Raw genomic sequence first — 23213 nt, 5'->3', positions numbered from 1 at the left:
AATCAAGCCACAATAGAATAATAGGAAAAAACCGAAGTGCCTACCCAGCAATGCAGCTCAGATGTCCCTTTCTCCTTTCATATCAGCCAGGACCCAAGCGTTTCATGTATCACGGCGACAATGACGGACTCGCCCACCAGCTCCACCTGAGGTCCCAAAATCTGACCGTAACATTTCAGTAGCGTAGTCTCAAAGCCATTACTTCTGCCTTCCATCCTTCTCGTGTGTCTCAGTGTTGTACGCGACCAAAACATTTACAATATGATTTTATTTTAGGATCCTTTCCATTTTTATAAATAAATCAAATGAATGTTCCTTTTATACAGCTGTAATTCACCCACATTGTTGCAGTAGAGCTTATTATCTCATTTACATTTTTAAGTGCTTTTCAAAGTGTAGGATATCTGGGCTGGAAAGCAAAACATTTCATTTCTTTGTTCTCAGGCCAACACAAAGCCCTTCCAAGGTCAGGTATGGTGTAGACTTTCAACAGCAAACATGTTTACATGGCATTTGAAAGCCGGTTTAACCGAAAAAAAAAAAAAAAAACCTGACTTTATAACAGTGATGTAAGTCAAATTAGCAAAGCTGAGGGATGGGGATTAATTCTGTACCTGGAAAAATTTAACTAAGTTAGGCTTTGTTTTCCATTCAGAGAAAAAAACCCTCTGACACTTAAAAAATGGCCTATTTTTAAAATTTTTTTATCCCTTTTTCTTCATCTCAGCAGTTATTAAACATAAGCTCTGTTAGTCTTTGGGCAAAATCTGACACTTTGAAGCCGTAGAATAAAAACTGCGTTTCTAAACAAAACAAAACAAAACAAGGCCCATTGTTTAATTTTACAAAAGAGGTGTTCTGTGCTGTACCTGGGGTAAGTCATCTGCTGGTTTTAAGAGTGTTCTACGTGACAAAAGCTTCTCTGTGAGATACAAAAAAAGATTTGAGGGTACTGGGTAGCTTCAGAAACAGCTATCAGCATTCAGGTTCTGGCCACTGCATATGAAGCTTTTTGACAATAGAGAGAATTTTCAGTGTGATCTTCAAAAAGGCGCATTATTCATGACACCCATCATGATTCCTCCTAGAAAATTAAAATCATGGGCAACAAACTTGCTTACTTCTAATTACTATTTTCAGAGCTAATCTTATGCAGGAATCTACAGCAACCGTGAGATTCTGATGTTACTTTTTTTGTTGGCATGGCTTTGATCAAATACTGATCTTTTGGTTCTACTTTTTTTGTCCTTGTGCCGATAGAAAAGCTGAAATACCCAAATGAACATTAATTACTCATGGAACATCCTTTATGCACCAAACTAGATTCTACAAAGTGACCGGTAGGAGAGCTGGTATGCTACGCAGCAATAGTCCAAAAATGGTCAAGTTAGAGGTATTCACGACTGATCAAAGGAGTTAGTCTTTTTTTCTGCCATCCCAATAAAAAATGTACCGACAGCCAGTGATGATGCGATTGGAAATGTCTGTAAACTCATACAGTGTATTCTGGTTTGGACAGTTGGCGAATGGATAATTGTAAGACTTGATACTTTGCTACACTGATATGCTAGAGTGAAAATACCTTATTTCTAAATTGTCCTTGTTTAAGGCCTTCTCTGCACTCATAATGAAACAAAATACGCGTGCTCCACGCCAGCAAACACTACTTAGAGTAGGTAGACCTAACAAAGACTGTGTTATCTGAATTTCCCAAATTAAATTACTTTACGATGCATTGCAAACCCTCAGATTTAAAGGAACCTCTCATTTCATGCTCAGCAAAATATGTATGTTTGTTGTAAATAAGAAAAGTAAAATGGGGAAATTAAGGAAGGAAGCAGCAGCACGCCAGCTCTCCTCTTTGCTACCATGTGGTTGCTGTCTTTACCAGGAACAACTGGGGATCCTGTTTTGTGTTCGGTACTTGCAGATGTGTTTGATGGAGTGTGATATAAATCCATTCTCTGAGACAAATATGTACACATATATACACACCCATTCGTACGTATTCATGGTATCTCTTGACCATCTTCGAAGTCCTGTGAAAGAATGAAACTAGCTCTTGAGCACAAGGAGGGGGTCTGGGCAGGACAGCTGATGGGCAGCGAGGTTTCCTCCCTCCTTATTTTTCACCATGACGGGCTATTTGGAGTTTGTCAGCTGATCACACGGGTCATACTTTGTAGTTTATCCAAAACCTGCTGTGCGAACATTCCTGACAGTCGTCCTGTACTGGTTATGCCTGGACACTTTGGAGTTATGGCAGGACTGTTGTCAAATGGGTCTTTGGTGATCTTTCTGGTACATGGAATGGCCTTGCTCCATGTTACATTTCTACATTGCATGACTTGATCATCTTAGTTTTTAAATCAAAGTTTGCTTGTTTGTATTTTACCTTACAAAATTAGGTGTACAAAAAGAAAAAAAAACCCTACAATTCACACATATATTTCATTATATTAATGCAAATTCCCGGTACTGCAAGACTTGTTGCGTACCGAAGACCGGTTATATATTCAAAGCCTGGATTTCAGTTTCTCTCAGAAACGGTGATAACATAAAAGTCCCTGGGCAGATTTGAAGTTCATGCTTGGGTCTGGTTAAATTATTTGGCATCAGAACATGTAATAGTCTTATAGCTATAAGACTTTAAAGTTAATGCCTGGCATCACTTCAAAACAACGTGCAAGATCTATCATAAGTAGTCCTCTTATCTTATCTGAATAGCAATTTTATCCTGTAAATGATTTGAGAGTACAGTATTTCAGTGCTGTGGAAGAGAGCAAGGGTTTTTTTCTGTTAAATCTTTGCACTGTGAGTACTTTTACTGATCCTGGTTTGTGTACGGGTATTCTACTTGGAGGAAGCAAATGTTAACCATATCGCATGTGCTGCAAAGCGCGCTAAGAGTCCTTGGACTCGCTGGTCTCTCCTTCCCCAGGTGTTCTGCAGAAGGTCTCTATGCAGCTCAACTTTTCAAAAAGCAACACTGGAGGCACCTTCAGTGTCATTTGTAGTGTAGCCCTGGTGCGAGTCCCTTCCCAGCTCCAGTCTTGACTCGGCGCCAGGCTTTTCAGCTGATGGGTAGCAATGCCCTGGTTTCCTGGCATACAAAAGATAACTCAAAATATTGCCTTTCTGCTGCCACAGCCGCCTCTGCGTGATGTCAATCTAACATCCACATTGTGCACTTTGCTTCAAGTCAGCACTTGCAGTTAACAATGCCTTTATTCAAGCTGACAGCATAACTAAGCTTTCAGTAAATGTGTAAGTAAATGTTAAGTGTGTATTCAAACATTCAACAATGACTAGGAAACTTTAAAAAAAAATCTTTGAAACTTTCTATTGTTTGTTTGGTGCGTATCTGTTAGAAATAACATAGACTATCAGTTCCTTGGGGCATGACTGTTCTTTTGTTAAGCGTATAACAAAAAGATCAAGGCTCTGAGGCACTGCCGTAATAAAAATAAATATATAAGAAGAACAATAATGACAAAATAAATTTGTCGATGCGTTTTATGAGCTTGGTTTAGAAGTGATTATTTCTGAACTAAATAAAGACTGGATAACTGTGGTAAAGTGACATGATGATAATATTCCTTTTATTTATTGCCATTTACACTTCATTTGTAGATCACATGCTAGACTTTACTACGGGGTGGGAGGGGAGCCCCTCATCTCAGCGAGCATCCCGTTTCGATAATATGGAATACATTTTCACTGCAAATTCCAGACGTGGTTTTCCAGAGAGAAGATTATTCTTCTGGCTTAAAGGAAAAGCTGTTGGTACACTGCAAAAGTGTTCCTAGGAAGCACAGGGTGTACAAATAAGATGATAACAAAATCTGAGACATTTGCAATCGCAAATGCAGTGCTACGTTCCCATTTCCCTCTCAGTCTTTGAGGATATTTATTACACTTTTAGTATGAATACTTGTAGCCTATAATGAGATAGAACTGCTAAGATTGAACTACTCCTCTTCAATCAGTGGTCCTACCTGTGCAGAATAACTTGATAAAAGTGGCCGAACTGGGCCTGTCACGTCCTGGCAGCTATCACGTGCAGCTGGAAGCAACTGTGGCTGATGAGCTGTACTGATACTGCACTGTTTTCTTAATCAGCTCATTGAACAATATTACCTATAAGTTTTTCTGCCATCCTGTGTTTCTCACGTGTGTTTTGCCCCTGTTGGTGTTGTTTCAGGTCTTGCAAGATGAGGTGGAAAGTTACCGCATTCAGGCACGGACTGCAGAGAAGAAGCTGCAACGCAGGGAGCTGGAGACCCACGAGCAGGTACCAGTTGCTGTCCCCCCCAGTCCTCTTCCCCTGGGCAAGAAGGTTCGATGTTGAAAAATAATATCTTGCTTCAAAGCAAAAGCACATATTTTCCTGCAAAATTTTCCGCTGGCTTTCTTTTTTGTTTTTTTTTGGTAATAAAAGAGAATTAAATTGTCTGAACCCTACAGGCAAATACTTATCTCATGCTCTCTATTTCAAGTTGGTATTTCAACTATTCTAGCTGTTAAATGATGCATTTATTTTAAACTGACTGTACTGTTTTAATAGAGGTTTCTGAGACTATTCTAACCTGTTGTTTAATGGCTTGTATGAAGAGAATTATAACTGGACAATAACTGATCTAAAAATAATCTTTATTCCTGATCTTATGCATTCGTTGTCCTAGCACGTTGTCTGTAACAGTCCCATATGATTAATAGTGCTAAAATTATTCTGGACGCTTTCGGTGAAATCAGAGATTTAGTGTGCTTCAAGCAAAATAATGTAGGTAGTTTACAGACTAGTATTGAAACAGGAAGTCAGTGATCTGCATTCAAACCAGATTAAATTGGAGCGTTGAGGAAAATATACAGGTGTTAGATATCTGAATCACATACACATTCACAGATGTGTAGCACATCTGTACAAAACAGTACGTAGTACAAAACTGGTTTTGCAGCACTTGAGAACTTTATTTGGTGCTGAGTAAACAGTATCCATTACATATATCCTATATAAAGCATTTCTAAATCTGTACCTGCAGGAATTATAAGTTGAGGTGGTTGTAGAAAAGTAACAATCATTAATTTCAAATATTTTTTCCCCAGTTGTTGTCATCCTACTTGCACATGGGAACCTTCATTCACCTTTGGTGTTTACGTTTGTGTATTCCCTCTCAGGAGAGTTGGTGATTAGCCGTTCTGCTCTCTTCCCTTGCCTCCCAAATCTAGATGTTGGGCCAGGCTCACCCTTAGCTGCAATGCTTGCAGCATCAGAAGGATTTGTGTAATGAGTGAGTTGGCCTACAGGCGTTGCATGTTGGCTTCAAAGAGCCTCCTGGAAAAGAAGAAGGAAAATCAGCTGTTGGGTGCATGGCTGTCCCTCCCAGGGAACAGCACTGGCCTGCACGCTATGAGAGTCCTCTTCCAAATCTCGTATTTTAAAATTTTTTTCTTTAATCTTTGCCACTGCCATTTTGCCTTTTTTCTGACCCATTTTGGGTGAGGATCCAGAAGAAGAAACAAAAAATGACTTCTGAAATACAGAGGTAGAAGGCTAGACAGGCAGATTCACCGGATGGTCCCCGCTTTCTGCCTTCAAGGTTTTCTCTTACATAAGCCCCTGGTCCAAACCAACCTACAGGACCATCCTGACCCAACTACATTAATGCAGGACTAGCTCAGATGGTAACGTCCTGTTCCCCAGTATAAATGGAACAGAAATGTTACTTAAATGGCACTGCACCATCCAGCTTCGAGCTTTTCCTGAAGGTGGTAATAGGAGGCTTATGGTAACGCTCACACCCAAGTCATCACCGGTCTTGTCTCTGCCATCCATCCATTGGGACTTTCTGAAGAAGCTGGAGTCATTGAGGAGGTTTTTGTTTAGGTGGCTTTGGTCTATTTTGCAGGCAAATATTCTGATAGTTTTTAGTGTGTCTTCCCTGTGACTGGTTTATCCATTAGTTATGTTTATCTCTTCAGAAGAAAAATGACACCTCTGACATGTTTCCAGTTATTATGTCTTGGCCAGGCTACCTGTAAACATCTTCATCAAGTATTAACAGCAGCTAACAACTCATCAGCCCATCAGCGAGCTGAAATATTTGAGGCAGCAACTTAGAACTTGCTTTCTGCTTTTACCAAATATTGTCTCAATCGGAACTGCATGAAACATCAAAATTCGCGCTGGCACTATTACAAAGGCCACTTTTCCGAGCTTTTACATGTCTATAAATAAAGAGGAGAGAGGGTTAAACAGCTTCTGTTTTTCATTAAAAGGAAAAATCTTGTGTTTTGATTCTATAACAACAACAAACAAATGAATGAGACATGAAAAAACATTTTGTTGTGCTTTTAATTAAAAATAAAAAGCTGTTTCTCGTTACGGCTTGTTGGGTGGTATCTTAGTGCTCCATGTTTGTCTTTTTTTCAGGGCAATGTCCTTATAACTCTTCAGTCTCTGAAAGTGACTGACAGATCCATGAAGCTTAACTCTTTGTTCCAACAACCCTCTGGTGATTGCACAGAGTTAACCTTTCTTTATTACAATTATCCAGAGAAACAGAGACAAACTATCCTATAAATAAGCGGGGGGGAAATATGTGAGGAGGACTCTGATGGCAAGCCCTGAGCTGTCTAGAGGCGAGCGTGGTGCTGCAGTTGGAGATGAGCTGCTGGTTTTTTTGAGCTTTTTCATTCCAGTACTTCATGTTCTTGTCCAAACTTTTGTTTGCTCCTGTTTACTTTCTCAATCCTCTTCACAGTGTGAGTAGACGCAACCACGTTACGTCTGTGTGGTTTCAGCAGTGCGGTATGGAAACGTTATCTGAGTGATTCCTTCCAATGCAGATGAACATGCATTCCTCAGAAGTGCCTGGGAACTTCTCCCACTTTGAGAAACCTGAATAATTTTGTCTTTTCTATAATGGTTGTCCTGTCTCTGCTAAGCATGGTTTTCTAGGACAGTGGTCCATGTGTTCAGTAATATTGCTTCTAGATTGGAGTCTCAGAACTTCATCTCAAAATGCTGGATATTTCCTTCAAAAGTCATACGTTCAACTTCTTGAGACATATGGAATTGTACTTATGGAAGGTGGCAACCTAGCAGTAAATAAAGTGTAACTCACACTTCATATATATTGTTTCTTGTATGTAGGTTTCTTGATATATAGTCCCAAGACAGTTAAAGCAGTCTGGGAAGGTTCCTAGGAAATGTGGGTGTGTCCAAACCTTTTCCTTGCAAAGCAATGCTGAAGTTTCTTATACCTCGGTAACATGTAACTGTGGGAACCAGCTTCTTGTCAACTAATCCTGTGTAGGTTATGTTCCTGTATCATGTACTCCTGTGGTGTATCACTTGGTTGTCTCTGATATGTGCCTAGATCTAATGTAAGACAAGATTTCTGATAGAAAGATTTTTCATTCTACTAAAAACATTTCTTTTCTTTGAGTCATATGGCTTTGTGCAGTTGTCAGTCATAGTTAAAAAATCTAAATTGTCCATACAGCAGACTGTACATCCTGTGAATGTGTAATTAAAAATGACACATATCACTGAGAGCTTAAGCATGTGCCTTAATGAATCTGGGGATTTAGGCATGTGCAACAAATTTTGCTGAATTGGGGCCTGTATAAAAATTGATGGTAGTGATCTTCTTGCTTTATTACCTAGATTTCTTTAGAATACATCATTTCATTTCAAATTCCTTTTTGTAAGGGCACTCACCCCAACTCACTATACTAGAAAGCTCTGAGAATCTCTCTTTTGAGAATTATATGCAAAAAAATTTTCAGAAAAAAGCTTAATGTTTTTAACTATAGGGCTGGATTGAGTATGATGTAAAATTTCTGATTGGGGATAATAGAGGAAAAAAAGTTCCTCATGTTGCAAACAACTGAAGTAGCATCACTATAGATACTCAAACCACAGGAACACTCCTCCAAGCAGTCACGTCACAAATAGAGTCTTAAAGGGGAGAGATTCTCTGAAGACAGAAAATCAATTATGTTCAATTCATGAATATTATTGAGGAAATGAAGGAGTATACCAATGTAGATTTCCAGCCCTTTAATTTCCTTTTTCTCAAATGGATTATGAAAAAGGGAGAAAGGAGTTATCTGAATAAGGATGTTGTAGAAGTAGTTGGAATAAAATGGAACAGCTTAGTTTGTTAAGTGGATTTCGCTCATGTTCAAATGAAAACAGTGATAATTGTAAGAGCGCTATGATTCAAAAGCATTCAGCGAGTTTTAATTTTTAATGTTTATTATTCTGACTTGCTCAATTTTTTATGACTGCTGGATATTTACCACATTCAGCCTAACTTACTGTTTCCATGCCAACTAAATATATTTGTTCTCAGATGAATGCTATGATGCATCGTTCTGAAATTTTAGTTGCTGCGTAGCACAGAGAACTTCTAACATTTGCCACACCTTCTCCTTGATGGGAACAGTGCTACTGCTTGCAGATTTGTGGAGCTGTGAGTAAAGAAACAGTAAGACAGAGATGAGCAATGTATGCCTATGTCCAAGGTATGGGTCCCAAATAGTTCTTAATACAACGATGGCTGGAAGACTTAATATTAATGGCCCTTTAGTTCAGGGCTTTTGGTCATTTCTTTTCGGTTTCATTTTTAAATATATCGCAGAGTTTTAAATGCAATCAGATAAAATCACAGAAAACCTTTTCCTTCATTTCCATCATCCTGCCCTGCTCTCTATGCTCTGGAAAAATCATGGGGAAGCAGTGGAGTTTCCTGCATCTGGAGGTGGGTGAACCACTGCAGGAAGTTTGGTACAAGCCCAGCCTCTCTCCTGGGACAGGACTTTTAGCTCAGGTGTCCCAGCTAATTGCGAAAGCCAGGTAGTGCTTCTGGGGCCCCTGCCTTGAATTTCCAGTCTTTCTCAAAAGGTTGTCTTTCTCAGGACATGTTAGAGTCACCTAAAATCAGGTTAATAAGCTCTAGGTTAGATATTCAAAAATAAAAGTTTGCTTTGTGGCCAGCTGCAGGTGAAGAGGATTTCGGCAGCCTTTGTTTTGCAGAGCCGACGAGCCCTTTGGAAACTGAGAAACAAACAGCACGCGCTGGAGGTAGTGATGAAATTCTGCCATTTGCTCTGGTTGCTTCAACCCACGTCACTGAAACGCTTCCAGAATTTTCCCCCAGAGACCCATGTCTGCTCCCACAGAAATGGGAAGCTTAGTCTAGATTTCGATGTTCTTAACCGCAGAAGTGATTCACAGAGAGCAGCCCTCGCCCTGTCACTGCCTGCGGACGGGGCGATTAACCCCTTGGGCAGGCAGCGCTGGCACCAGGGCTCAGCAGCCCCGGGCGCGGTGGGGAATAAAGCGAGAATCTGAAAGAAGTTTCCACTGTGACTTTCAAGAACAGTGACGCCAAATATTGTCACATTAAAATGTCTCCTGCAGTTTCTGTATGCGACCAGCACGGGCCGGGGAGGCTCTACCTGAAAAGCACTTGTTTTCCTGCAGTTCTGCGAGGCTGAGGAGGGCCCTTCCTCTTCTTGCCCAGTCGCTTCTGTCCATCCATTGCTCTGGCAACACCCCAGGCGCTGGGCTCAAGAGGGTACTGTGTACTTGAGCCATTTTCCTTCCATAAAGCGTTTCTTATATGTATATATATTGTAAAAAACGTAGGAGACAAACAGCCAGAGGGGTGTAGCTCCCCACAGGCTGGCGCCTGAAAACCTGCTGGTTCAATGACTGCAGACAGCACAACAAAAGATTTCTTTTCTAACTAATTATGGTGAACAAATTTCAAGTTTAAAACATTTTTACTGAAAAGAAGATGTTGGAGAGCCACATACAGGCAGCGAAGAATCTGATGTAAGCAAGAGCATGCTGGTCAGGCTTTCTGGCATTCACAGACCAAGACATCAGTTTCTTAGGGCGTTGTTCTCTTTTAACAGTTCCCAATAGAGGCTGTTGGGGACGAATCAGACTGATTCTGGTTATATCTCTATAAGGGACCTCTCATGGATATAGGTGCCCCTATAGGTGTACGGCAGTGTTGATGAAGGTACCTTACAATGACTACTGACATTACTTGGAGCCAAATTCTACCGCTTTTACTTCAATTAGTGCCTACCATACATGGAGTTCCTTTGATACATTCATTAATCACTTTGCTACAAAAGCACCCCCCGATATTTAATTAAGACTGAGCCGGTTAGAATAAATCATAGCTTTGCATTTGGCATATTTTATATTTTGTATAGCATTTTCTTTAACAGCTTACTATGAAAGGAATGCAGAATTAATCGGAATGTAGTATCTTATGCTGTGTAGCATAAAGTTTCAGATTAGCAGAAGGAGATAGAAGCTGAGGTTCAAGCACAGGAAAACAGATTTGCAGGTGGGATTTGAAAGGAGCTGGAAATCAATGGAGTTGAAAGTTCCCAGGAGCTCCATATGGCAGGAACTGCAGGAGAGAAGGCTCTCACCAACTGTGCAACTGTCAAAGGGAAAAGAGGTAGATGATGATGATGTATGTGTGGAAGTCAATGATCAAATGTTAGCTTTGGTAATAAGACACAACTGGAAAATACACAAATATATACCTACTTCATAGAACAGAAGGAATTATTGGAACGAAGTGGCCAGCTGGAGCAAGACAGTAAAACAGAAACTACAGAAAAATTAGTTAAAAGGCAAAAGAGAATTTTTACCAAAAAAGAATAGAAGCATATGCTGGCATACAGGAATTAGAGAGTATTTTAAAATGTCAGTTTTCTAGCTCTTTGTCTTAAATAGTAGTGAATGAGAAAGATCTTCCTTTTAAGAGAGCACTACATCATTTTGGAGCGTCTGTGGTTTGCTCGCATATTATCAATTAAGGGAATTTTGTTCTTTCAGCAGTGTTTAAAGTAGGACTACAAGGGACAATGATGCTGGTAATTAATGCAGGGAATTAAAAAAAAAGAAGAAATGTCAATGCATGGAGGAGCCGGTCAGGTGACAGAAGAGAGGAGCAGAGACACCTCATCTCCAGTGCGGGCTCTCAGTGATGCGTGCTCAGTTAGTGAACTGTCCCATTCATTTTTTCTAGGTGATGAGGTTCCTGGATGGAGCTAAAAAGGACTGGAAAAGGTCAGCTTTATGCTGATCTTTAACATAATTTAAATTCTGAAGTATCATTTTGTTTGCAGTTTAATCAGCACAAAATGCCATCGATCAGACGTGGTCCGGGAAGCGAAGCAGTGGCTGCCTCCTGCACTACCTATCCTCACCCGTGCCCGAAGCTGAGCAGACTCTAACCAACCGGGATGCTTTCTAAAGCCAGCTGCTTGTTTTCCAGTTGAGATGCTGATTAGATTTTAGTCTTGAGAGGGGCAATGGTGATAGTAAAAGTAGTTTCTGATTATTATCTACAAAGTTTTGCTTGTTCACACAGTCAGTGTGAAAATACTGAGCCTAATCCTACATGCTGCTGAGCTTTGTCAGGTCTCCCTGTCGTTAGCGAGCACTCAGCACCTCCGTGTATCAGACATGGAAACCTTGACTTGCTGAGCCACCCCAGGATGGAAAGGATTATATAGAAGGTAACACATGCTGGAATGTAAAACTGAAACATATAAATACATTCCAGTGGTGGTGTCAAAGATGCTTATAGCTTTATTTCAAACTTAATTATCTTGATAGCATATTAGGAATTGACAGAGCCAGAAATGAACACCATGTGTTTTCAGCTTTGGCCCGGCAGCACTGGTTAGTGGTTGGGCTGGTTTAGCTTTTGTTCCTCCGGGTCAGGGGGTGTGAGCCGTGTCCGAGTCCCCTTCACCCGCGGAGGGGGGCACCGCTCCTGGCGCACTAATGACCTCTCCGGCCGGCATTGACAAGAGCTGAAGGAAGTAGTGCTCAGGGACAAAGATGGCATCTTCTGCCTTGAGTCATTTGGAAGGAGGGGAAAAGAAATCGGGGATCCTCCAAATCCCAGCTGGAACAACAGCAGAGCCCTGGAGAGGGGGAGGTTGAGAGAACAGCGCAGATTTTCTAGCCACAACATTCCTGGTTGTTCTATGGTGTTGACAGTGAAAGCTTTTATTCCTCTCCAACTCGCGTAATCCCAAGAATGCTGTTCTTGCCATATGCAGCCCACTGGTGTTTTTTTTCAAAAAGTTTTTCCTGCCCTCCCCTCCTTTGCAGCGGTGAATTATAGAGACTTGCATTGCTTAACTACAAACAGAGGATCTTCCAGGTGGGAGATCTTGGTTAAGAAAAGAAAGATATCGAAATACAAGGCACTGAAGTAATAAGGCTTCTTTGATGCAGGTTGGTCAAAAAAAAAAATAAAACCAACTTAGAGCAGAAAGCGCAGTGTGCAGCGAGCAGCTCGGCGTAACTGGAGGTCCCCGCGGGTTAGTAAAACAACAAGGCAAAAATGTTCTGGACCCTCAGATGGTTTACTAGCTAAAGACATAAAACCAAAGAGGACAACTATGCCACCAATTTATGTTTTATTGAAACTGTCAGAACAGAGGAGGTGCTACAGCAGTATTTTCTCTGTGGAGAGCAACATGGTGTACACTTGACAAAATAACTTGCTCAGCTGATCTTTCTTGGTTACTGTTTTCAGCTGAGCCAAATTCATGCGATTTATAGCGTTCATTACTTTTCTTAAGAACTTGAGAACATTTGTATCGAATTGCATTCTATTTCTCTAAATCTGGAAGAACCATATTTCAACATACGTTTCACAGTAAGAATAGAAATTCCCTCTGCCTGAAATGAGAGGATGTAGATTAAAAAGCAGCAGATATTTGTGTTTGATTATGTTGTGAAAAGACAAATGTTCAGGCCTTGTTTTTCATTGAAAAAAATGGATACATCACTTGAATCTTCATTAGGAAAAAATGTTAGAGAAGATTTCAACCTCCAATTAAATATTCTCTTATGACAGAACACTCAGAGATCTGAAGTTTAAGGAAATGTCAGATTTTGGTAGATCTGGTTCCTCGGTTATAGACATTGCTCAGTGCTCCCCAGGCCAGCTGATGGAGGAAGGGGCCCGGATAGACTCCTGGCAGTTTTGTGGGGATAGAGCTGTGCTCACGTAGAGTTTAGCAGTGCTGAGAAGCAGAGGAGGAGTCACTGCAATTAGGGCGAACACAAGCAAGTGGTGATTAATCATTACTTTGCCATTCTTTGGGTTATTGTTTGGGTTTTTTGTCTTTCTGTTGATGGGGGGGGGTTTAATTGGAATGGCTTTGTAGCAATTTGTCCTTCACTTGCCCTTTTCAAAGTGCTTTCGGAAAATTACTTCAGTAATCTTCATATCACCTGAATGAAGTTGACCTATTCAATATTATTATTATTATTATTATTATTATTATTATTATTATTATTATTATTATTATCTAGAAGGATGAGACTTTGAGATTAAATGGTTTGCCTAAGGCTGAAGGAGTTATTTTCACTTTTTTGGTACCCTAACCTGTCTTTAGATTCATTACAGCAGATTTTTCATGTCTTCTTTCAGAGATGTGTGCTGCAGAACAGATACATAACCTTTTTAAAGAGATTTCCCTTTTAAACAGCGTTGTAACACACCATGTTTAAATAATGCCGGAAAGGATTTGAGAGGTGGGAAATTACTTTTCTCATCTTACTCCCCCTGAAACGTGGAGAAAATTTCATAATAATAAAATTATCTTAATTATGCCTTTTGGTCACTATCCTAGTATTTCCTGGCACATGTGGAACTATTACCGTGCACATATTATAAACAGGCAGAAATTAAGCTACTAAAAAACCCGCAACACCTTAGTTAAGTGAACTGCCTTTTGATTCTTATCTGACGTAAACATAATGTTGACTTCATGCTCTTCAAGACAAGATTTTTTTTTTTTTTTAAAGGAACTTGAACAACACTTCTGTGGTCCCTTCATTTGCTTTGGCAACGTACACGTCAGTGTTTCAATTGCATTTTCCTTATGCCTCTCTGGATCAAATCAAGTAATTTACAGTTGGGAGATCTGGAGAAGATTGCAGTTGTTTAGGGGGTGGGCGTTAATTTTTTTTTTTTTAATGAGAGAGGCATCATGGCCAGTGGGTTCTCGATGATAAACTCAGCATCACAGACCTCTCGGAGGTGAGAAGGGGAGAGTTGGCTCTCAGGAACCTGAATATACAGCGTGGTTGTGACTGTATAGCAAAGCATAGAAGAGAAGCAGAATATCGTCAGCTTTGCAGGTTGTTCCTAGCGCTTGACTGAAATGCATCTGTACTTCTCTTGGATGTGCTTAAGTTGATTCTTTCAAAAAGGAAGGAGAGCAACAGCAGTGCAGCTAGGTGCCAATGGGACTTGTTCCCAATCAGTCTTGTTCTCCCTTCTGCCTCTAACCCAGCCCCACAAACATTAGAAATAATAAGTAGCTGCAAAACTGAATTGTGCCACTTGACTCCTTGAAGCAGTAAAATTGAAACTTATGCTACTGAAAAGTGCTGGGCCAGGCTCGAGCGCTTGGTTTGGAAAGCTCCGTTTTGGATATTTCTCTTCTGGACATCAAAACCAACTTTTGTGTCTTTTGAGAATAGTCAGCGCCCAGCTGTGACAAGATCTCATGGCAGTCTGTGAAATGATAACTTCCCTGCTTTTTGCATCACTTTGTTTGAATATTTGTCTCTTCTTTTTTTCCTAATTTATCCCATGACTAAGCATACATGAGCTACGTGTGGCAACTTCAGCTTTTGGGTGTTTCTACAGACACCAAAGATGATTGATGGTAAACCTCCAAACCTCATATGTTAGCCACCAACCTGAATAAACAAAGACCAGTGTGGCAGCTTAATATTAAAAGCTATAAAACCTTCCTGGGGGTTCACGGATTAAATCAACTCACCAAAATGAATTTTCAAAAAAAAAACTTTCTCAGGACAGAAGAAAAACGAACACAACAGTAAATGAAATAGAGCTATTCTCATCCAGCAGACTAAAGCCCTCCTAAGGGCTGAAGAATTGCAATTTTAAACGTCTCTCAAGAGTGCAAGAGGAGACACAGTATTTGTGGAACCTAGGGAGGGAGCTTGAAGCTGCAAAAGAACAAAAAAGCCTTTAAGGCACAAAAAAAAATTTTAAAAGGTCCCTACAGACAAACCTTTCATTGGTCAAAAATAAGTGTTAACAAATAAAAACATTCCCCCATTAAAATTAGTATACATTAGCCCCCTATATGTTATTTTTCAGTTATAAGAAGTGATTCAGATTTTTGCCGTGCACTATTTTAATCTCTTGGGTCAATAAACCTTGATAGTAACTTCGGCCAAAAATATCAGCATGTTGTTTATCATAATATGACAGGAAACAGCTGGGATCTTATTTTCATCTTATTGTGATGCAATTATCAGTGAGCACAGTTGAAAGTAACATATTTTGTCTTAGCAAACAAACAAATTGCAGTTGTATCCCAAAGAACAGTTTTCACTGAAAAAAAAAAAGTGTGTGTCTTCTCTCTGGAATAGAGTAAGAAATCAGCCCCAAGCAATACTTCAGCTACCAGGGCTTGTTTCTCATTGTCTTTCTCCATTTTCAGCTGATGCAGTAATACCTCTCCTTACTTTAAAGCACAGTACGTATCGCTTCCTAACTTTCCAAGAAACGCCTTTGTCAGAAGGGAACGGTCCCCTTGCTCCTTTGCAGAGCTAATAACAAACGTTAAGGGTGTTGTGAAAGCATGTGTTTAGAAGACACTTGCAGATTAAACTATTAAAACCAGTGACCTGGTTGAAAGAAGACTGTTGCACAATTAGATCATTATTATTTCACTCACAGACTTGTATAAATTTTTTGTTGCATCTACTTACAATGAAACTTTCTTGACTTTCCTCTAGGAAAAATTATAATAAGGGGCTCTTGCTGTGTGCCTGGCACCTGAGGAAGCTTGTGTGTCTTAGGTGCTCTGTCGGCACGGGTAGATTGTGCTGTAGCGAGTTATACCAGAGTCCAGGCGCAGCTCCTGGCCTCTCCATCACCTGTAAATGGAGAGCTTGAACGTGAGTCAGGCCCCTGCGATGGAGTTTCTGTGCGGGTTGGGTCACCCCAACATATTGGCAAGCTGATCAATCATCCAGATCCTCTTAATTGTGGAAAATAGATTTTTATTATTCAAAACTTAGGAAATAAAAGCATTTTGCTGCTTTAGCTGTCTGTTTCTGCTCCCGTTTCAGCAAGAACAAATGTAACGTGTTGAATTAACTGAAATATATGTTTCTGCTCTATCAAGGTCCCCACCCAAATGAGCTGTTGGCTTAGAAAATATTTATCCTGGCAAAGCACCTATGCATAGCTTTGTAAGCCTTTATAGAAGTAGTAGCATAAATTTATTGGAGTAACTTTCAAACACATAAATTCTGATCACTGGCTTATATACAAGCAGAGTTCAAACAAGGTTTCCTGTCTTACCGTTTTTTTTCCTTTCGATTTGCATAGTGGCATCACTTAGTTGCAGCTCACAAGGAAAGCCTCTAATTGCCTATTTACATAGAGATTTGGAGATTTCTTCAGCATGTTGGAATGACTCATAGACAGAATTTCCCTAAAGTTTCATCAGATTGTTTTATTCCTTTTGTATTGATAATTGTATTATGCATAATGCATATTTTGGCATGACCTGCTTTTTCCGAAAGATGGTAATTGGCACGTCTTGCAGTGAACTTTGTGTTCGGTTCTCACGTGTTTAAGCGTGTGCGCTCCTTGCAAGCTGGGAGCTGGAAGTTATAACTCATGACTTCTTCAGATGTAAGACTGAGGTTTGGATTTGTGGTTGCAATGGTAGGTTTAAGCAATTTGGTAACTAAAACAAAATTAGCACGAAATGGTGTTGGCGTGTAAATCATTGGAAAAAGATTCAATTTGAAAGTTTAAAGATATTTTGTAAGTTAGTATGATATCGAATCCTTTTTATCCTTTATCTTCATATTCAGCTGCTAATCCAGAAAAACACCTAAGTACTTGCTTAATTTGAATTAAGCAGTTAATCCTATTGGAAGGTAAGTACAGATGTGAGGCCCTGATTCTGCCAAGTAGTGAAGTGTGCGAGCAGTCCTGTGCGACTCGAGGGACAGAGCTGAACCAGACTCTCAGTACTTTTCCTGGGTCAAGATTCAGCAAATACAACCCCACCAGAGAGACATGAAGCACAATCCTTCCAGCTGACCTCTCTTCATTTAACGTTGCTTAGTAACTGTACTGTTTACTCAGCATCTGCTGAATAAGGTTATGGACTAAAATGTCCTCCTTTAGAAGTAATCATTTTGGTGTCAACATCCGATCGCATAACATGTAAGATTCTTCAGCCTATTTGTTGAAAGTCACGTAGCATCAATGAAGCTGAGGAAGACACAAAGTACAATGAAAAATAGTTGCACATTACATTAAAAAAAGGCCTTAAAAGCACCTAGAAGTTGGGATATTTTGTAAAAAAATCTTGGGAAACAGTAGTTCACCTTGTCTAAAGGAGTAAGGGGCAAATATCACTCTGCTGACCCAGCTCACGCCCCAGCAAAGACAAAAAGAGAGCTGACTATCAGTTTGCAAGGTGTATGTCTGGATAAATGCTCCATTGAGATAGGAGTTATTATTATTATTATTATTATTATTATTATTATTATTATTATTATTATTATATAATTATATTATAATTATATAATAATTATATATTATTATTATTATTATTAGGAGTTATTTAGGAATTATTATTGCTTCTTCAGACCATGTCCCAAAAGGTGCCTTACTGTTTCCTTTTCATGATTTTTCTCTCTTCTCCATATATTTTTATACTTAACGTTTTCTTTTCCTTTCTTCCTCTTTTTTACGTCTTTTGCTCTCCACAGGTCTTTGCTGATCTTCTCTCTCCTTCCCTTTCCCTTGATGTCCCAATTCTGAGTTTACTTGGACTCCAAATTGGACAAAAGAAGCAAAAAAGTTACTCTCCGGCTTCCAAGCGTAGCCATCTAAATATAAATGTCTTTTTGTTCTGTTACAGATGACCCATATAAGACAAGAATATGAAACCACACTCAAAGGTCTGATGCCAGCATCTTTGAGACAGGAACTTGAAGACACCATTGTATCTTTAAAATCTCAGGTACGTTTTTACTATTCATCTTCAACTTTTTGGGCTGGATAAAAACTCTCTCTTGTAGATAATAAATTATAGCCATCTAAAATTCAGCCAGAAATACTGAACAAGTCTGAAAAACAATGTGTGGCAGCACTTGCATGCTTCTCACTCAGTCATCTTTACCAAGGCGTTTCTCCTCCAGTTTCTTCACCTTGAGAGCTAACATATCGTATCTTTTGATCCCAGATATTGCTTCAGTTGGGAATTGAAAGTAGAAATTATGCTGTATTCATTATTGGGGGTTTCTTTGTCAACCTTTCAAATACAGCACACAGTTATCTCTCCTCTTCCTTACCTGTTTCTCCAGAAGGAATCATTTAAAGGATGCATGTAAACAGTGCAGAACAGAATGAGAAATCATTTTGTTTTCTTTCAGCCTATATAATAAAGCAAATGGGATATTTCTTTTGAGATAGTGGTCCAAATGGTAATTGTGTTATTTCTACATTTCCCAACATAAAGATGCTCTAATAGACTTCTGTAACTGCTTTGGTTTTAATATTGCAAAACACCAGCTCATCTAGAATAATACAGAATCAATATTATTTATATGAAATAGACTATAAAACTGGCCAACAGAAATATCAAAATGCCATCATACTTAGGGAATTGCTAATGAATTGGGCGTTTCTTGTACGTGGTTTCCACAGAAGTTATTTGATGCTGTCCTATTCAGTGTATTAAGAGCTGGAAGAAAACAAAATGTCATCATTGCCTGAACTCACATGAGGAAGGATAAATAGCAATAAAGAGGAGCGATCATAGGTGCGGAATAACAGTAATCCAAAGAAAACACTGTCAGCGTTCGCATATGGCCCGGTGCAGGACTGCACATTTAAGCGTGTTGGGAAGGACTGGGATCTGCCCTGGGCTTAAGGGAAGAAATGAGAGAAAGAAAGGGCAATGCTGGTGACTCAGAGCTGCCCAGGAGCAACGGGAAGAGCAAAAGCCCTGAGGGCACGGCGTACAAGTTCAGGCTTGATACCAGCACACACCTTATACCAATTTTCAGGACAGTTTTTCAAGCAATTATAGATCTACCAATGCTCCATTCCTCTTTCTTATGCAATCTCTCTCTATGGAGATGGTTGGTAATTTAACGTATTTGCGATTCCCCCCCCTTTTTTTTTCTCGTTACAATGCATAAGATTACTCTGTAGTATTTTTTGCTATGCATGAGACACTTTCCCTGGCAAAGTATGCCTTTATTAGAAGTAGGAAATTTTCATAGGGGGAAACTTTTATATTCCCGTGTGCTAGTAGTGACACAACTTCAACACTGTGGTTGTAATCACTCTGCGTACATGTCAAAGGATTCCTAATGGAAGTGATGCTCTTTCTCATATAAATAGGTGTGGGAAATAGAGAGTTAAGGATTTACTGGGTAAATCTATTTCCAGTTGGTAGTAAAAAGTTGTTTTTAAAGTGTCGTTAACTATTAGCACTGTCTGGTAGGAAGCGTTACTCTGGAGCTAATATAAGAATACCACACCTTTTAATGAGTTAAAAAAAAAGTAGAATCTGATATCCACCTGCAGGGCTTCTGTAAGCAGCAGCACCATTTCAAAGAGCAAAAGTAACTACACACACTAAAACCTGGGTGCTCTCCCAGAAATACATAGCTGCCGGCTCTATTTCCAGCGGTACGCTCTCCTCGCAGACCACTCAGTAAGTAGGGCTCTTTCTGAAGCACAGGTGTCCTGGTCTTTGAAAATTGTTGAAATTCCTGTTTGAAAACATCAGACAAGAAGGGCAGTGGAATCTCTGCACCTGTCAGGATTATTTATTGTTGGAGGAGGATGAAGAGGATAGGCTGGGTAAAAAGCACCAAGCAGTGATAAAAACAAACAAGCAAAAAAAAAAAAAAAAGAAAATACTTGAGGCTTGGGCAAAGTTCTCTAAAAATGTTGCTAACTATAAAGTGTGCTGCCCAATTGTCTGCTCTTGGTGAGTCGTCCCGAAGGGGCCACCGTGTATTAACAAACATTAATTCTCATGCAGTTCAAGAACAGGTGAGTACCTTCATCACAAGAGCAAAGGTGCAGGGATCAGAGCACAGGCATCGGAAGGGACTTGACAGTAGAACCAGAGCTCCCAAACCCTTGCACAACCCATGTGGTACCACCAGCTGAGTTTTTACTGTTTTGACTCTGTTCCTAAAGGAGTTGATAGTGTGTAGCTGGAGCAGGGCCAGGGAAGCCATGCTAACTATCTTCTATCAAGTATTAATTCCAGTATGCAACTAAAGTGTTACTGCATTTTATTTAGGCAGGATAGATGAGAAAAACACTCTTTATGAACTGAGCGCAAATTTGTTGATTAGAATTTTGTGCACCATTTTCATGTGGGATGTATTTTACAGGTAAATATTCTGCAGAAAAGAGTCTCTGTCCTCCAGGAAGAGCTGGACGCCTACCACGCCAGAAGGTACGTGATTATCTTTGATCAATTTGTACCATTTCACACCTGTGGGTCCCAGTTATTGAAGTTTTATAGCTTAATTAAAACACTCAAATACGGTTGCAGTTTTAAAAGTTCCTTATTTTCGGTAAACAAGCGTCTGAGAATTTTCCCAGTGCTTAGTCAGTACTATTAGAACAAGATTAGAGAACTTGCAGGTGCATTACAAGTCTGGGCCTTGCCTTGACATTCATGATGAGACAGTGGCTCAGTGCACAGCTGCAGCTCTGCGGTGATGCCACCTCCTTTTAAGATAGAAAACAATGATGCAATGCGTAATATTACAGATCACATCTTCAAAGTACCGGATCTTCATGAGCCTGAGCTTTTTTCAGACGTTTACACCCTCCAATATAAATTATGGCAAGTGCGGCTGCAATAAAAAGCCTTGCTGTGCCTTAGAGTAAGTGATTCACATGGAGAGGTGAGTAAAAGGAAACTTCCTAGGAAAGCCACTCCATCTTTTTTATATTTATAGACTTTGATGATACTTGCATATCTCACATGAGGATTTCTGCAAATAAGAACATGTGCTTGTAAAATAGGGTAAAAATTAGTCAGATATTCAAACATTTGTAAAAATGTTAGTGTGAAAATTGTCTGGAACTATTAATCCAAAACTATTTGTTAATGAGAATTACCTTAAGCTAATTGGAAACTGAAAATGTCATAGATTCTTGGTAATTATGTCCAGCATAGGTAACTTTGTTAGATAAATATAAAGCTGTAACATAGTCTCTAGACGCTCTCCAGTAGCAGCAGTAGCATTGCCAAGGGATGCATTTTGTCTCGAATTTATTCTGAATTAGTGTCTTCACAGTTAGGAAAATAGCTATAGAAAAGGATGAATAGTCATGTACCATTAGGTCAGGCCAGGCCACAGATGACTGAAACGCTGGGGGTGGAAGCAGCCCCAGCCATGTGCTGGTGGAGAGGAAGGGCAGGGCAGAGCCAGCACGGCACACAGCAGGTCTCCCCGGCGGGGCTGCTGCCGCGTTTGCTCATAGACTTGGAGAAGCTTTTGTGCTGCTTCTGTTCCGGGAAACTTCCTTCCTGACCAGATCTTTTTCCAAGACTACATTCACACCAAGTTTTGTGTTAGCATTTACCTGACTCTCAGTCACTGAAATCCTGCTTTTTGCTGCTTTAACACACGTGCCCGTGGCTGCAGATGTGGTGTAGCTCCCCGTGGCACGCTCCTGAGCACCCGAAAGCACCGGTCACGGCCGTACCCAGGCCCGCGGCCGACCGGCCCCGGCCCTGGCTTCAGCCTGGTATGTTTTTATAGTAAGAAGAATAAGATATAACTAATGAGAATCTCTTCATTTTCAGGTAGCTGCTGGAGCTGTTGGATTTCTTCGATTGCCAAATGGACTGCTTTGAATAGGTTTGAAGATTTGGCTCTTGTAAATTAAAACACAAAGATCAGTGGCTGTTTTGTTAGCACATAAAATGTAATGAAGTTCAGGAAAACACATCCATTGTTCATGCCAGCATGTTTTTACTTGTATCTTCCTTCCATTTTTTTTTATCATTGTCTTATTACAGACGTATGCTTTCTATATACTATGTGTTTGACTCCGTGCTGAGCTTGCTTACCGAGCGAGTAGAGTTTCCTCTACTAATATTTTTGTTATTACTTCCCAGGACCATTCTTTTCACTTTTATACATGAAGAAAATCCCATTTTCTATTGTTATTGTCCAAGATATTTTAACATATTTTGACATTGTTTTGTGTCCATGTGTTTACATAATATTAAAATATTATTATTTTGTACTATTTTGTTTTGACATTATTGTCCTGCTTGGGCATCTCACTCACCTAAGTAGTCACAGGGCATATGAGACTTTTCTATGGCTTTGGTAACTGGGAAAATATTTGATGCTGTTTTTCAAGGATAAATCTTGTAGCAAGAATGAAAGCACCATGATGACAGATGCAGCCACCGTTGCCAGATAATAGCATGTAAATCCGTCATTGGGAGTTGCATAGGCTGGTCACAGGAAAGTCCATTGTCATTTACTGATCATGCAGTTATGGGACATTATTGAAAAAGAGTCGCAGCCAATATGGTCTTGATTCTGCATGAGTGTACACAGTTCTCTTGGATGGTCCTGGTAAATCTAAGCAGATTCCTGAGGGTTTGCAGGGATGAGGTTTGAGCAGCGGTGGAAAGCTGAAGGACCCAGACAGGGACTCGTCCTCATAGCTGGCTCTGCCGCCCAGGCATAGGAAGGCTTCCTTATCTCTTGGCCATCCCTGGGCCAGAGTGTACATTAGTACATTTGTAATCTGTAAATTTAGATATGCCGAATACAGGAATAGCTTTTTTTTTTCCCTAGGGACCATCCTGCTGGCAGCGTTCATATCAAGGCACAGTTAATGGTCTGAGTGCTTGAGAGGGGGCCAGAAATTCCTGTCTTCTAAGTCCAACTGTGGCACCGGCGGCAGCAGCGAGACCCTCTGTTTCGCTGCTGACGGGGATGGCCACTTCGCCTCCCTCGCCCCCGTGGCACTGGCGCTCAACGTGCTGCAGTCTGGGCAGAATTCAGAGGGCCCTGGCCGCTCGAGTGCCCGCGGCTGGACGCGGCTGTCCTGCCGAGTCCC

At 40.2% G+C, this 23213-nt stretch overlaps 1 protein-coding gene across 7 annotated transcripts in view; it reads left to right on the top strand.

The window, feature by feature from the left end:
• Positions 1-22382, top strand: part of CEP112 (centrosomal protein 112) — a 173385-nt gene extending 151003 nt beyond the window's left edge. For 4 of the 7 annotated variants that reach the window (XR_012663397.1, XM_075111460.1, XM_075111461.1 and 1 more), the window contains 4 exons: positions 4205-4294; positions 18007-18108; positions 20507-20571; positions 21937-22382. Coding sequence is in view for 5 of the 7 variants with exons in the window: in XM_075111460.1 (XP_074967561.1) it covers positions 4205-4294; positions 18007-18108; positions 20507-20571; positions 21937-21940 (261 nt within the window). In the remaining 2 variants the exon portion in view is untranslated. Of the gene's footprint in view, positions 1-4204; positions 4295-5106; positions 6386-18006; positions 18109-20506; positions 20572-21936 lie in introns of those variants that run through there. The other 3 variants (XR_012663398.1, XM_075111462.1, XM_075111463.1) reach the window with 2 other exon arrangements.
• The last annotated feature ends 831 nt before the right edge of the window (positions 22383-23213 follow it).

This window comes from Phalacrocorax aristotelis, chromosome 16 (assembly GCF_949628215.1).
Source record: "Phalacrocorax aristotelis chromosome 16, bGulAri2.1, whole genome shotgun sequence".
In the NCBI taxonomy this organism is placed as follows: domain Eukaryota; kingdom Metazoa; phylum Chordata; class Aves; order Suliformes; family Phalacrocoracidae; genus Phalacrocorax; species Phalacrocorax aristotelis.
Note: the sequence above shows the minus strand (reverse complement) of the source record. Positions and strands in the feature narration are given on the sequence as shown.